Genomic DNA, 13101 nt, shown 5'->3' with positions numbered 1-13101 from the left:
GCAATGACCGCAGGACAGTCCTGAAGGGAAAGACGATCCCCTTGAGAAGCGGAATCAGCATCCATAGGAGGATGGGTCGAGGTCGAAGGAGCCTCCTTGCCTACTGACTGAGCGCCACTGGCCTTGGAGCAAATTTTCTTCAGGACCCTGTCCCTGCGAGCCTCCGCACGGGAAGGCAGCAATTGAGAGGGTGCCTTGCTGGGTGGCTGAGAAAGGCCAGAAGGGCCTAGTCTGGAAGAAGAACCAGAGGGAACTTCTTTAGTAGCAGGAGAGCCTCCATGATGATGATGACTATCAGAGCTCCTGGCCTTGTGACAGTGCTTGGATTTATGGGAAGCTTTAGGCATGATGACAGTGAGGGAAAACTGTCAGTAGTTGACCCAAACTAGGTACAAGGTGGCACCAACAGCGAATAAGGCTTAGCACCCGTTATTACAAAAGGGAGCGCGGACACTCCACATATAATGGAGGAACAAGGCAGGCGGGGGGGAGGGGGGGGCGCGAGACCCCACTCAAGAGAGTTCCCTTAACCCAGGCACAAGCAGTCCAGAAACCAAATGGAGGAGTAAAAGGGAGAGGGGGGCGCAAAGCTCCACTAGCAAAGAATACTCCACTTAGGTTAGTAAGGGCCCCTATGGCCGCAGGAAATGGCGCGCAGCTCCGTTTAGGCCCCCAATCACTTTCGCGCCAAAAAACCTTTCCAGCCGCTCGAGCAGCGCTGTGGGGAGAGGCGCCTAAGCCGATGGGCTCCACCAGCTGATTTGCGCCGTTATGAGGGACTGCGCTGTAGGATCGGCCACTAAGGGCAGCAGTGGTCACAGGGAAGGTCTGTGAGCTTCCCTCAACGCCGTTGGGAGAGTTAAACTCCACGAAGCAGCCGAAAGTGGTGGCAATGAGGCAAACGGCGAACAGGAAAAAAACGGAGCTTTTTTAAAAACCAAAATGGCCGCCGGGAGGTTTGAAAAGGGGGCGCGAAGCTCCACAGGCCCTAGGAATGCCCCCAAGCCCCGAAACGGCCAGCTGTGGAGGTAATAGGGGAGCGCAATCACTCCACAATGCTCCCAGGGGTCCCCCAAACGCAAGGGAAGGGGCGCAGAGGAATCCCCTCCCCCCAAGTAGTCAGCAACGCCAGTTAATGAGGAAATTGCTTACTGTCAAGTTGAAATCGAAAATCCAGAGAATATCCAATAAACAGTCCAAGTCAAACCAGAAAGGTAGTTAGGAAAAGCTGAGAGAGCAGTCAGGAAAGGAGAAATTGATCAAGAGGATCAGTCCCACACGCCTGACTAGGCTGACAGACTGAGCCAAAAGCTGGGTTTGCCCGGTAACAAGGGCGGGACTTAGCAAATTTGATGGGCTCAGTCTATCGGCCTAACAGATGACCACACCCCATCCTGGCTGCTGTCTCCACCCACAATGGAGAAGAAGAAAAAGAAATCTCCCTCTGAGCAATTTTGCCTCACTGAAGCAAACAGCAAACAGTTTGCTTTACTTTCATTTTTGTTTTCAGCATAGCTTGATTAGCACAAGGGGGAAAAAAATCTGCTCCAGCAATTTACCTCTTTGCAGCAAGCAGCAGAGCCCTGCGCAAAACAGCTGAGAGCAAATCAGCTGAGAGTCGGGAGACCGATCCAATCAACTTGTGCTAATTAGCCTGTGCTGAAGCTGAAAGCAGCTGTTTTTTCTTACTGTTTGCTTGTAAGGAGGTAAACTGCTGCAAGGCAGAGGCCAAAGGGTGGGGGCCAGTGGGTGGGCGGGGCTACATTCGGTGTATAAGATGCACCTAAATTTTCTCCCTTTTAGGGGGGAAAAAGGTGCGTCTTATACTCCGAAAAATACGGTAACTGTAGTAGGAACTGACAATTGCTATCTTAAGTCAGGTGTAAGCATGTGACTTTTCATTTTTCAACTGTGTCACTTAGCAATGGAGTTACCAGTCCAATGGTAGATGGTAAATGAGGACTACCTATTTCTTCTGTCATTGAGAAAGCTATTAAAAGTTGGTCTTTCAAACATGATTTCAGAGATTAATATCTAACTGCTGCATTTCATTTTAATGTGTTGTATGTTACATTTTAATTCTGGATTTTATATACTTATATAGTGATAGAACATAGTTTTATAATCCTTCTACAAGCAGGCTTTGTGAACTGTCTAGAATTTTTATAATAGAGCAGAATATAAATACTGTAAAATAAATAATAACTATCACACAATACTACTACTGGCACCATATCTGATGTATGAATGTGCATATATATGATTCTGAATTGTAAGGACTGAGATGGGCAGCTATAGAAATTGGGATGGATGGATGGATGGATGGATGGATGGATGGAAGGAAGGAAGGATGGACGATAGAGTATGTTCATGCTCACAAGGTGTGCACATTTGGTGCATGAACATACAAATGTACAGGCACATCTAAAACACCTTCTTAGTAAGGAGGTTAATTTTACCTGTCTGGGAACACTGCAGTTAGGAGGAGGAGGATGTATACCAAGCTGATGAAAAGTATTGATGCCAAAGGCATATAGACATCCATCTTCTGTTAGTACAAGTGTATGATCTTTAGCTGCTGCCACTTGAGAACACTGATGACCCACCAAGCTTTCTACCAGTCTAGGAATCTAAGACAGATGAAGAAGAAAATGTCATCTTCAACAATTCAAGCCACATCTCTCTATTAGAAGGTTCATTACCAAGAACTAAAGCAAAATCACCTTCAAAAGGTGTTTCCACTCATCCTTTGTCTTGTAGGACACCTTGTAACAATACTGTTATTACAAGTTTTTGTGGAGAAAATAAAACTCTCTCAATGTCCTACAAAGCTGTTACTTTTCCTGAAATAGTATAACCCATGCACACTGGAAACTGACTAAATAAATGTCTTAATAGTGTTTTCATTATATTCTAATAAATTTGTTAATTTTAAAGTATAGGAATCTGTTTTGCTGAAAAGTACTCGTCCATGGCTACCTTTCAAAATATTACCCAAGATTATTCTTTAATTTATGTTCCCTACCAGATAGTTTGAGAACTCGTTAATAATGAGTTTATTTATGGAATCAACTACCAATATATTTAACTATAGATTTAAAAAGCTCAATATGATCTACCCATTAAAATTAGAATTATAACATTCCAGTGGTGAAATCCTACCGGTTCGCACCGGTTCGCGTTAACCGGTAGTGATAAAAGCTATCTGTTCGGCGAACTGGTAGTAAAAAAAAAGCTACCAATTGATCTGAACTGGTATTTCCGACAATCAGCTGTGCTGCGCAATTTATATTCGCTAGAAAGCAGGAAATCCTGCTTTCTAAGTGAATCTAAGTAGCGCGGCACAGCTGTTCCCCTCTCATTGTTCTACTTACCTTAAGCATCCTTTTTCCACACAAAGCGTGCGTTTGGCACGCACTGCACATGCAGCGTGCATTTGGTGCACATCTCACATGCGCGGGCAGCGAACTCGTGGAAAAGCGCAGAGGATTTCACCACTGCAACATCCCCTAATTTCTTCAAGAAGTATATATGTAATAATATGCTTGTATGTGTATATATTTGCTTGTATGCTGTAAGTCCATGTACATAAACAGTTAAAAGTATAAGAATGGTATTTTAATATTATAAGACAACCTTATACCCTCCAACTACACTGGACTACTTCCATCATCATTTCCATAATTCCATTATGGAATAAAAGTCTCAAACTGTGGATAATGGGGGAGTAACATCTGTGTACATGTACTGTGTACATGACATTCCAGATATGCAATTAGAATTATAGTATTCATATTTAAAACAGACTACATTAAACAGAAACATGTTTTTCAATATCTGCTAAATAGCCAGTTTTTAAAAAGAAATTAGAAGTCCTATAGCTTAGTGGATCTAAAAATCAGTATTTTTTTCATAATCTAAATTATTAGTTTTAAAATACCAAGCAAGTCTGTTCGTCACCATGCCCCAAGCGACCTCCTTGACCATGCCCACAGGTATAAACCTGTCCTTTCTGGGAAAGGAACACCGAATGAAATTTGCAGAGTACCACCTGCAGAGGTAAAAAGAGAGATTTTCTAAAAAGTAAGAACTTGAACTTCATCTAGCTAACTTTTGCAAAGTAATTTGATATTCATTTACTTTGTAATAATATGAAAACAAATCATGCCTCAATTTGATTTTAAATATATACTAAACAAATTTAAATGAACTGCACATTGTACATTTATAATACTAGATGCCTACACAAAAAACCACTTACTATATTGACTGTATTACAGGAAAAAGTAATGTAAAAAAAATGTATACTTTGAAAATAATTGTCTTTATTTCTAATATTTTTTAAATGAGTTTTAAAAACAACAAAAATTACCAAGATAAAGCATAACTTTATTCATGATTTTATGTATGTAGGTCATTTCCTACATATCCACCTATGGAAAGGCGGACTGTAGCATAAGCTCTACCATTTCTGACTGAATTTCATGCCCAACCTGGCTCCTACAGATAACCAAGGAGATGTGGAACATTGGAAGTGATAAGTGCTTCTTTGAGGGAGGATGAAATGCCAACTCCTTCCTGGAGGCGTGTGCTGTCTTGAAGAAGCCCTCTCTCAGTTGAACCATGCTGAACAACTACTGCCTAGTCTCCATCCTTCTCTTTGAAAAGGAGGTTGTTGAGAGAATAGGGAAGACCATAGAGGAAAGAGTGGTATCAAAGTACTAAAAATCATTTCTTGCTAAGGATTTTAGGATAGGACTGGATCAGAAACTAAAGTATTTATGAAATCAGAAAGAAAACTGGTTTAGCCACAGATGTATAATAAGAAAAGTGGCCCAGAAGAATATCACAGCTCTTTTCAAATATTCCTGTTAAGAAGAAAGGGAGCAGCTATGCAAGAACTCCTCCCAACCTCTATGGTCAATCAAGTGTTTACCACTGCCACCACCCTAGTTTCCCACCTTCCAATACTTTCCACAATGCCTACATTACCTGTTTAATATAAATCCCATTTCGAGGAAAGAGATCCACCAATTCAGGATGATGTCTACTCTGCTGACCACCATGGCCTAAAGTAAAATTGATGTTGTTTCCCCAGGTATAGACATCTGTGGGATCTGAAGTAAAATGGTAAGTTCTTCACTGCAGTGTCTCATTTGACGTCTGGATGAAATGCATTTACTTTTTTTCTGCTTATGAATGCTTTTCATATATTCCGAAAATATAATTTAGGAATATTAATCTGTAATACTGTATTATTGCAACAAAATTATATACCCAATAATTTGCATAATCAAAATTAAGGTAATAGCATCTTAAAAGATAGACGTATTCAGTGTACAACCAGATGTATAATTTTATCAAAGCTGAATCAGACATTATTCATAATAGCAAGTGTTGCATTTTCAATTTTTATATTATACTCGACAGCCCATGCCCTGTTGGGTCATCACATCAGAGACATTTCCTTGCCTGAACAGAGGAACACAATGACCAAAAACAGGCAAAAAAATCTGTGAGAGGAAGAGCAGACTACCTGCCTGCTTCCCCACTGAGTTTCCTTGTGGGAAACTGGCAGGGAGATCTCCCTTCTTTCCAGCAGGCAGCTAAGTGACTGCTGGAGGGGATGGAACAAGAGATTGCAAGACTGACTGGTAAACTGTCATGGAACATTGAAAATAAAGATCATGTGACCAGTGCAACAGCAGCCAGTAGCAATGAAGCAGGCCCAACTTTTCTTCCTCGGGAATCTTAAATCCCAGATTTTGGATATATTCTGTAAGGCCATTTGAGGTACCTCGGTTCAAAAATTATTGCCCTATGATGCACCACTTTGCTTGGTTAAAGGACGTAACAAGTAGATTATAGATAGAAATACATTTCACCTTACAAGTATATTTTGTAAAATATGTTCCCAAAGGCAAACTGGTACTTGATACCAAACCTGATAAAGGTAAAGGTAAAGGTTCCCCTCGCACATATGTGCTACTCGTTCCCAACTCTAGGGGGCTGTGCTCACCTCCATTTCAAAGCCAAAGAGCCAGCGCTGTCCGAAGATGTCTCCGTGGTCATGTGCCCGGCATGACTAAATGCCAAAGGCGCACGGAACGCTGTTACCTTCCCACCAAAGGTGGTCCCTATTTTTCTGCATTTTTTACATGCTTTCGAACTGCTAGGTTGGCAGAAGCTGGGGAAAAGTAATGGGAGCTCACCCCGTTATGCAGTACTAGGGATTCGAACTGCTGAACTGCCGACCGTTCAATTGACAAGCTCAGCGTCTTAACTACTGAGCGATCGCATCCCTCACTGAGCCACCGCGTTCCTACCAAAACTGATACTTACTTTTTTATTACAAAACAGAACTTAAAAAACAGTGTTTTGGAGGAAAGGGCAATTTATTTAAAACTAACATACTTTACTAAGAGAATTTATTTATTTATTTATTTATTTATTTTAAATTTATATACCGCCCTTCTCCCTGAGGACTCAGGGCGGTGTACAGCCAGAATTAAAAAACATGGAATACAAATATTAAAAACAATTAAAATATATATAAATTTGGCCCAAAATTAAAAATACAAACCAATTAAAACATTTAAAATTTCTTCTTAAGCCAGCCCGGCTTGCTGGAAAAAGTGGGTTTTAAGGGTACGGCGGAAGGCACTGAGGTCTTGGATTCTCCTTATCTCTGGGGGCAACTGATTCCAGAGGGTAGGTGCCCCCACAGAGAAAGCCCTCCCCCTGGGGGTCACCAGACTGCATTGATTGGCTGATGGCACCCTAAGGAGGCCCTCTCAGTGGGAGCGCACGGGACGATGGGAGGTCGTTGGTAGCAGCAGGCGGTCTCGAAGATAGCTAGGCCCGATGCCATGGAGCGCTTTAAAGGTGATAACCAGCACCTTGAAGCGCACCCGGAAGACCACTGGGAGCCAGTGCAGCTCGCGCAGGAGCGGTGTTACATGGGAGCGCCATGCTGCTCCCATCACTACCCGCGCTGCTGAATTCTGGACCAGTTGGACCCTCCGGGTGCTCTTCAAGGGGAGCCCCATGTAGAGAGCGTTGCAGTAGTCAAGGCGAGAGGTGACGAGGGCATGAGTGACTGTGCACAGGGAATCCCGATCAAGAAAGGGCCGCAACTGGCGAATCAGGCGAACCTGACAAAAGGTCCCCCTGGTTACAGCTGTCAGATTTCCTCCAAGGACAGCTGCCTATCCAGGACTCCCAGATTGCGAGCCCCTTCTGTGGGGGCCAAAGACTCTCCCCCAATAGTCAGTGATGGAGTCAACTGACTATATCGGGATGCCGGGAGCCACAGCCACTCAGTCTTGGAAGGGTTGAGCTTGAGCCTGTTCCTCCCCATCCAGATCCGCACAGCCTCCAGGCACTGGGACATCACTTCAAGGGCATCACTGGGGTGGCCTGGGGTGGAGATGTACAGCTGGGTGTCATCAGCGTACTGGTGGTATCTCACCCCAAAGCCACGGATGATCTCGCCCAGCGGCTTTACATAAATGTTGAACAGAAGGGGCGAGAGGACCGATCCCTGCGGCACTCCACAGATAAGAGGCCTCGAGGTCGACCTCTGCCCCCCTGCCAACACAAACTGCGACCGGTCGGAGAGAAAGGAGGAGAACCACCGCAACACGGTGCCTCCCACCCCCAACTCTTCCAGCCGGTGCAGCATGATACCATGGTCGATGGTATCAAAAGCCGCTGAGAGATCTAACAGGACCAGAACAGAGGAGCAACCCCTGTCCCGAGCCCTCCAGAGAATAAGCTGAGCATACAAGTTCAGAAGAATGAATTAGTATGTACCACCAGATGGTATGTAAAAGAGTATAGTAGTAAAGGTAGTAAGTAGTTGTTGCTATCATTAGATAAAGTTTATGGATTATTCCATTAAAAAAAAAGAATGTAATTTACAAATTTAAAAAGGTACAAAAATGCAGCTTCAATATGCTAGGGTAAATTAGCATATGATTACTTTAAAAGAGTAGATTATAACCTCATCCTTTTTAATAGCATCAATAATATATACACATGATGGCCCAAAATAGATGATTTAACAATACCCTCAGGTTGGAATAGTCAAACATTGCAGCTTTAGGATAAAAGATTACTTCTACAAGCAGAGCAGACACAAAATATTGGCCTCCCTTGTTTTCTAATTGACACTTACCCACCATAATGGATTGAAAATGGACAAATTAAAGTACCTAACAATGCCCACACATTGTGATAATTGTTTTTAAGACCAAATATACCATGAAAGATATTCCATATCTACTGGATTGTTACATTCAAAAGATATTTTTAATATATTCACTGACTATATCTCTTCCCATCATCCCCAAAACAATTATGTTTATGTTTAAGTGCATAACAAGCCTCTTAGTGATGACCAACCTGTATTCTTGAAGGTAACGAAGGCTGGCCTGTCTTTCATAACAAGATCCAAAGCAGACAAGCCTTCTTTATCCTGAACATACAAATTCACACCGTGCTAAAAGCAAAGGGAAAATAAATGAAAAAAAATGAGACACTCTGCACTAAACCCATAATACACAAATAGAATAATGTACAAATCCAACCCCCCAAGCTGTGATGTCAGGCTAAACATTCCCCAACCTTGTTAAATGCAGAAATAATTTTTGACCAACTATTGCTACTACTTTCTTCATTTTTCCAATCACTTTTTTGCATCATTTTTGCACCCCTAAAGTAGGGATATTTAATAAAGCAGCTACCAAATACAGTCAACATAATACAATCTAGAATTACTCTCTAGTTTAAAGCTATTTTAATAGATAAGAGGCAAATCTGAATCCGTTATGTCAGATATTTCTCTACTTCACTTAACTTGATTGAGAAATAAATTTCTTTCCAATTATTCTTAATTCTTCAACATTTGTGGGTGGGGAGCCTTTTTGCTTAAACATTTTGTCAAAAGACCAATCTAGTTACTTTATTTAGCACTTCAGCAAACAGCTAAAAGCTTTGTGTAGATAAAAGAAATATTAATTACATTGGATCTGACAACAATGCAACCAGCATCTGTTTATACATTTTTTTTCTTTTGCCCACTATTTGATTTCAAGCTTGGCATAGATTCGTAATATTAATAAAAGCTGTGAAATACCTTTAGTAATGACCATGCACAATCTATATGGCCATAGAAAATGCCACGATGCAAAGCTGTCCATCCTGACTCCTTGTCTTTTGCCAACAAATCCACTCCATTTGTTTCTGCCAACCAGTCTAGCACTCCTTTTTTACCACAAGAGGAGGCAATATGGAGGGCATTCCTGCCAAACGTATCCTTGCTTGTTGCGGCATTATAGCAGTGAGAAGTGAGGAAGGCTTTGATCTGACCTTCACTTCCCCGGGTCACTACGGAAACAATATCTAAAGCATGCTGTAATGAGCGACACTTTGAGGTACAATCAGGCACCAAAGAACTCATCTTATTCCCTGCTGAACTGTTCATTTATGCAAGACAAGGCCCTGCAAATTTTCCCTTTGTTCTTTCTTCACAAGAGGTTCATGATTTCCACCTTTCGACCAGCTTCCATGAGAATCTTTGTGCTATTAAGGCTTGATATTTAAAAAAATAAATAACTTTATCGATATAAATTCAGAGTTCATTTCCTCATTTTAAATCTACAAAATATATTATTACTGTCCAGAAAAAAATATGACTCCAAAAAGCAACACACGGAAGGGGGAGGGGAGCTCCCCCTCCACTCGTTCTAGGTCTTTCAAATAGCCATAATTGCAAGAGAGACCTGTAAGAAGATGAATAAAAGAAGAAATATATTAGAAATATACTATCTAACATCGTAGAATTGCAGTTTCTTTCTTTTTTCAGAAAAAAAGCAAAATTTCCAAATCAAACATCCTCCCATAGTGTTCACCCATATTCTATACAAAGCTTGGAGAAAGACCCAAGTTTTCAGGACTCATTTAAGGGTGTGTGCGCACAAAAATATGAAACTGATGAAACATTTTTCTGGAGGGCAGGTGCTGTGATAGTGAAGGCCTACTTCTTTTGTCCCATCTGATGATACTGTTTAATAAGGGGACCTGAAGCAGGCCGACTTTGCCTGACCGTAGAGTATGAAGAGAAATAGATGGCTTCTCAAATAATAAATTTGGCAGCAAGGAACCGCACCCAAGAGAATGGATGCATCTGAAAACATGATCCTGACAATTACTGTCATGATGAGACTTCAGTACCTTGATGCAGTTAATCAGTAGTTCCTAGAACAGCATTAATAGTGATATTGTAATACTTACTGGTTAAGATCCAATAAAGTAAATGTTATACTTGATATTCATAGTGCTTAATCTCAGTGGATATATTTTTCTTTTTTAATTATTTCTTTTTAAATAGAACTCAATCCTCAATTGAATTTATTTGACCGAAGGTTATGTCTCCTTTTAAGAGAATATTAATGATTTAAATTTTATGCTAAAATATATACTATATTTATTTGCAGATAAACCAATCTGCAGATAAGATGACTCTCAAAGTTTTAGTTAAAATATTATGAGAAATGTGACATCTGCAGAAAACACAACCCTCAAAATTTTCATATATTTTAATTTTCATAATTGACATCCACAATAGGTGCATTTTTCATAGTATTTTTAATAAAAAATTGAAGGTCTGCTTATTTGCAGATGGGTTTATCCATGAGTACAATCAAAATATGTGGGTAGTTTTAAAAAGGATAGATAGATAGATAGATAGATAGATAGATAGATAGATAGATAGATAGACAGACAGACAGACAGACAGACAGACAGACAGACAAACAAAGTGACTATTGTAGCAAGATGCCACTGTTAGGAAAATCCCACGGGGTCACAGCATCCTTGGTTCATGTGATCAACATTTGCACGTTCTTTCAGCTTCCCCCTTGACTTTGCTTATTGGAAGCTGGCAGTAATGGTTGCAAATGGTGATCTATAATAAGATGCTGCAATGTCATAATTACAAACCAAATCTCAATCACATGACCATAGAGATGCTGTGGCACTGCAGGTATGAGGACCTACCATAAGTCTCCCTCATGCAGCGTAGCCTACCTTTGAAATGAACAAGTAATAGTTCAACAAGGATAAATTGTATTTGCAGATAAATCCATCTACAGATAAGTCAAACCTCATTTTGGGGATGTATTTCAGTATTTAAAATTCTCAGCTCAACCATGAGTATATTCAGTATCTTTATATTGATTTAAAAATAAAAATAAGTTTAAATATCAGAACAGCTTTTTAACGTATTATGAAGTAAATTTTATAAGAAAGATTCTCTTTTAAGGAGATAGGGGTACAGCAATGGCAATAAATTTAATCCTATCCATGTTAGAAATACAATAATGTATTTATTCTAAAAGCATTACAAATCAGTGTGACCCCCAAAACATAATGTATTCTAACCTCATAGACTTCAGAGATATACCATTCAAAAATATCAGCAACTATGCAATACAATATAAACACATTTCCAATTTCTCCTCTCTGGACATGAGATGTTTGCAAACAATAGAAAGAGAACAGTGTGTGTCATAGAACAAAGAAACCTGCAACCAATCTCATGACTATTTAAAATGAATCAACAAATAGATTGCCAAGTAGCTTGCAACAATGCAAGTGCCTGTGTGTACCAGAAGCCTCTCAGAACACTGAATTATCCAATAATTACTGGTGCAATTAACCTTAAAACCTTATATAATTCTAGTATATAATATCCTCGCAGCAGGTATTCCATAGCAACTCTTTTCTTCAAGATAGCTTATCCTCAGGATTTGAGGGAACAGGCCCAATTCAGATTTGAAGTAGTTGCCAACAGAAGTTACAACTTTCCAAATATGAACTTTCTAACACCTTTTAGCAAAGTGGCATCAATCTCTGATTTGTAGCAGTACAGAATGATTAACTCATGTATTTTATAATGAAAGAACCAAATCACAAACAAGATTCTCTAAAGCTATGTGGGTAATTGTTAGCACATGGGCAGATTAAAAAAAACTTTGTAGAAAAAAATGAAGCAATAAATTTTTGATTTTAAAAATAATGAAAGCCTCGCTGCTTCAGAATGCATATTCAGACTTTATTTATTTATTTATCCAATTTATATGTCGCCCTTCTCCGTAGACTCAGGGCCGCATACAATGCATACAATGCATACATTATATAATGCAGCATACAATGCATTATAGAAATAGCCTATACTTTAGGCTATTTTTGCATACTTTTTTGTATATACCTGCTTATTAGGGCTTTTGGCCCCCCTTAAGTGGTGTTGTTCTGTACAAAGCTGGCTTATTGCCCCCACAATCCGGGTCCTCAATTTACCTACCTCGAAAGGATGGAAGGCTGAGTCAACCTTGAGCCTGGTGAGATTCCAACTTGCACTAATTGCAGGCAGCTGGCAGCTAAGTGCTAGCACTTAACAGCACTTAGTCCGCTGCACCACCGAGGCTCTAACTGAGATGCCAGTTAAAGAAAGTAAGAAGAGTTTTAGACATACTAGTACTGAAAAATTTCACTTGCTTTAGATAAGCATGCAATTTAAAACATTCACAGTACAGTATTGCTGGTTTCTAATTTCTCATTATTTTATTCTGCTAAAGAACATTTAGATTCATCCACTTTTAATCATTAAGATTTTATTGTAAGTTCATATTATTGGAGAATGTAACTGTATCTTCTTTTCATTTTAAATAAGAAATATATGTAGGGACTTATTTTAAGGTTTGGCTAAGGAGACAAACTAATAGGAAAAATATATTTAGACCTCCAATAAATAAATATTTTACTAGTTTTTTAGGAGCCACAAACACCGCTCTGAAACTAGCACTGTAAAAACACTGACTTAGTTCTGAAACTCAGTTAAGAACATTTTGTAAGGGATAGTTGTAATGACTCAGGAAAAAAAAAAACAAGAAAGAGCAAATGACAAAATTCACAGTTAAGCAATAAAAAGTGTCACAAAACAATGAACAAACTTTTGATATTTTCATGAATGTTTATGAAAGGAGAAAAATGAGAAGAAGCTTGTAAATTTCAAAGTCACCATTTGGATATTTAGTC

General features: G+C 39.8%; 1 protein-coding gene across 7 annotated transcripts in view; it reads right to left on the bottom strand.

Annotated features, from left to right (window-relative positions):
- Positions 1–13101, bottom strand: part of IBTK (inhibitor of Bruton tyrosine kinase) — a 51817-nt gene that overhangs the window by 36059 nt on the left and 2657 nt on the right. For 6 of the 7 annotated variants that reach the window (XM_070932878.1, XM_070932879.1, XM_070932882.1 and 3 more), the window contains exons 2-6: positions 9140–9785; positions 8407–8503; positions 4993–5117; positions 3941–4051; positions 2460–2630 (exon numbers count right to left, since the gene is read on the bottom strand). In XM_070932878.1, coding sequence (XP_070788979.1) covers positions 2460–2630; positions 3941–4051; positions 4993–5117; positions 8407–8503; positions 9140–9487 — 852 coding nt within the window. In that variant the 5' untranslated portion in view covers positions 9488–9785. The remainder of the gene's footprint in view (positions 1–2459; positions 2631–3940; positions 4052–4992; positions 5118–8406; positions 8504–9139; positions 9786–13101) is intronic. The other variant, XM_070932883.1, reaches the window with a different exon arrangement.

This window comes from Pituophis catenifer, unplaced genomic scaffold (genome assembly GCF_029215685.1).
Source record: "Pituophis catenifer annectens isolate HBS135680 unplaced genomic scaffold, rPitCat1.0.hap2 SCAF_1, whole genome shotgun sequence".
Taxonomy (NCBI): domain Eukaryota; kingdom Metazoa; phylum Chordata; class Lepidosauria; order Squamata; family Colubridae; genus Pituophis; species Pituophis catenifer.
This window is presented reverse-complemented; position numbering and strand designations above follow the sequence as displayed.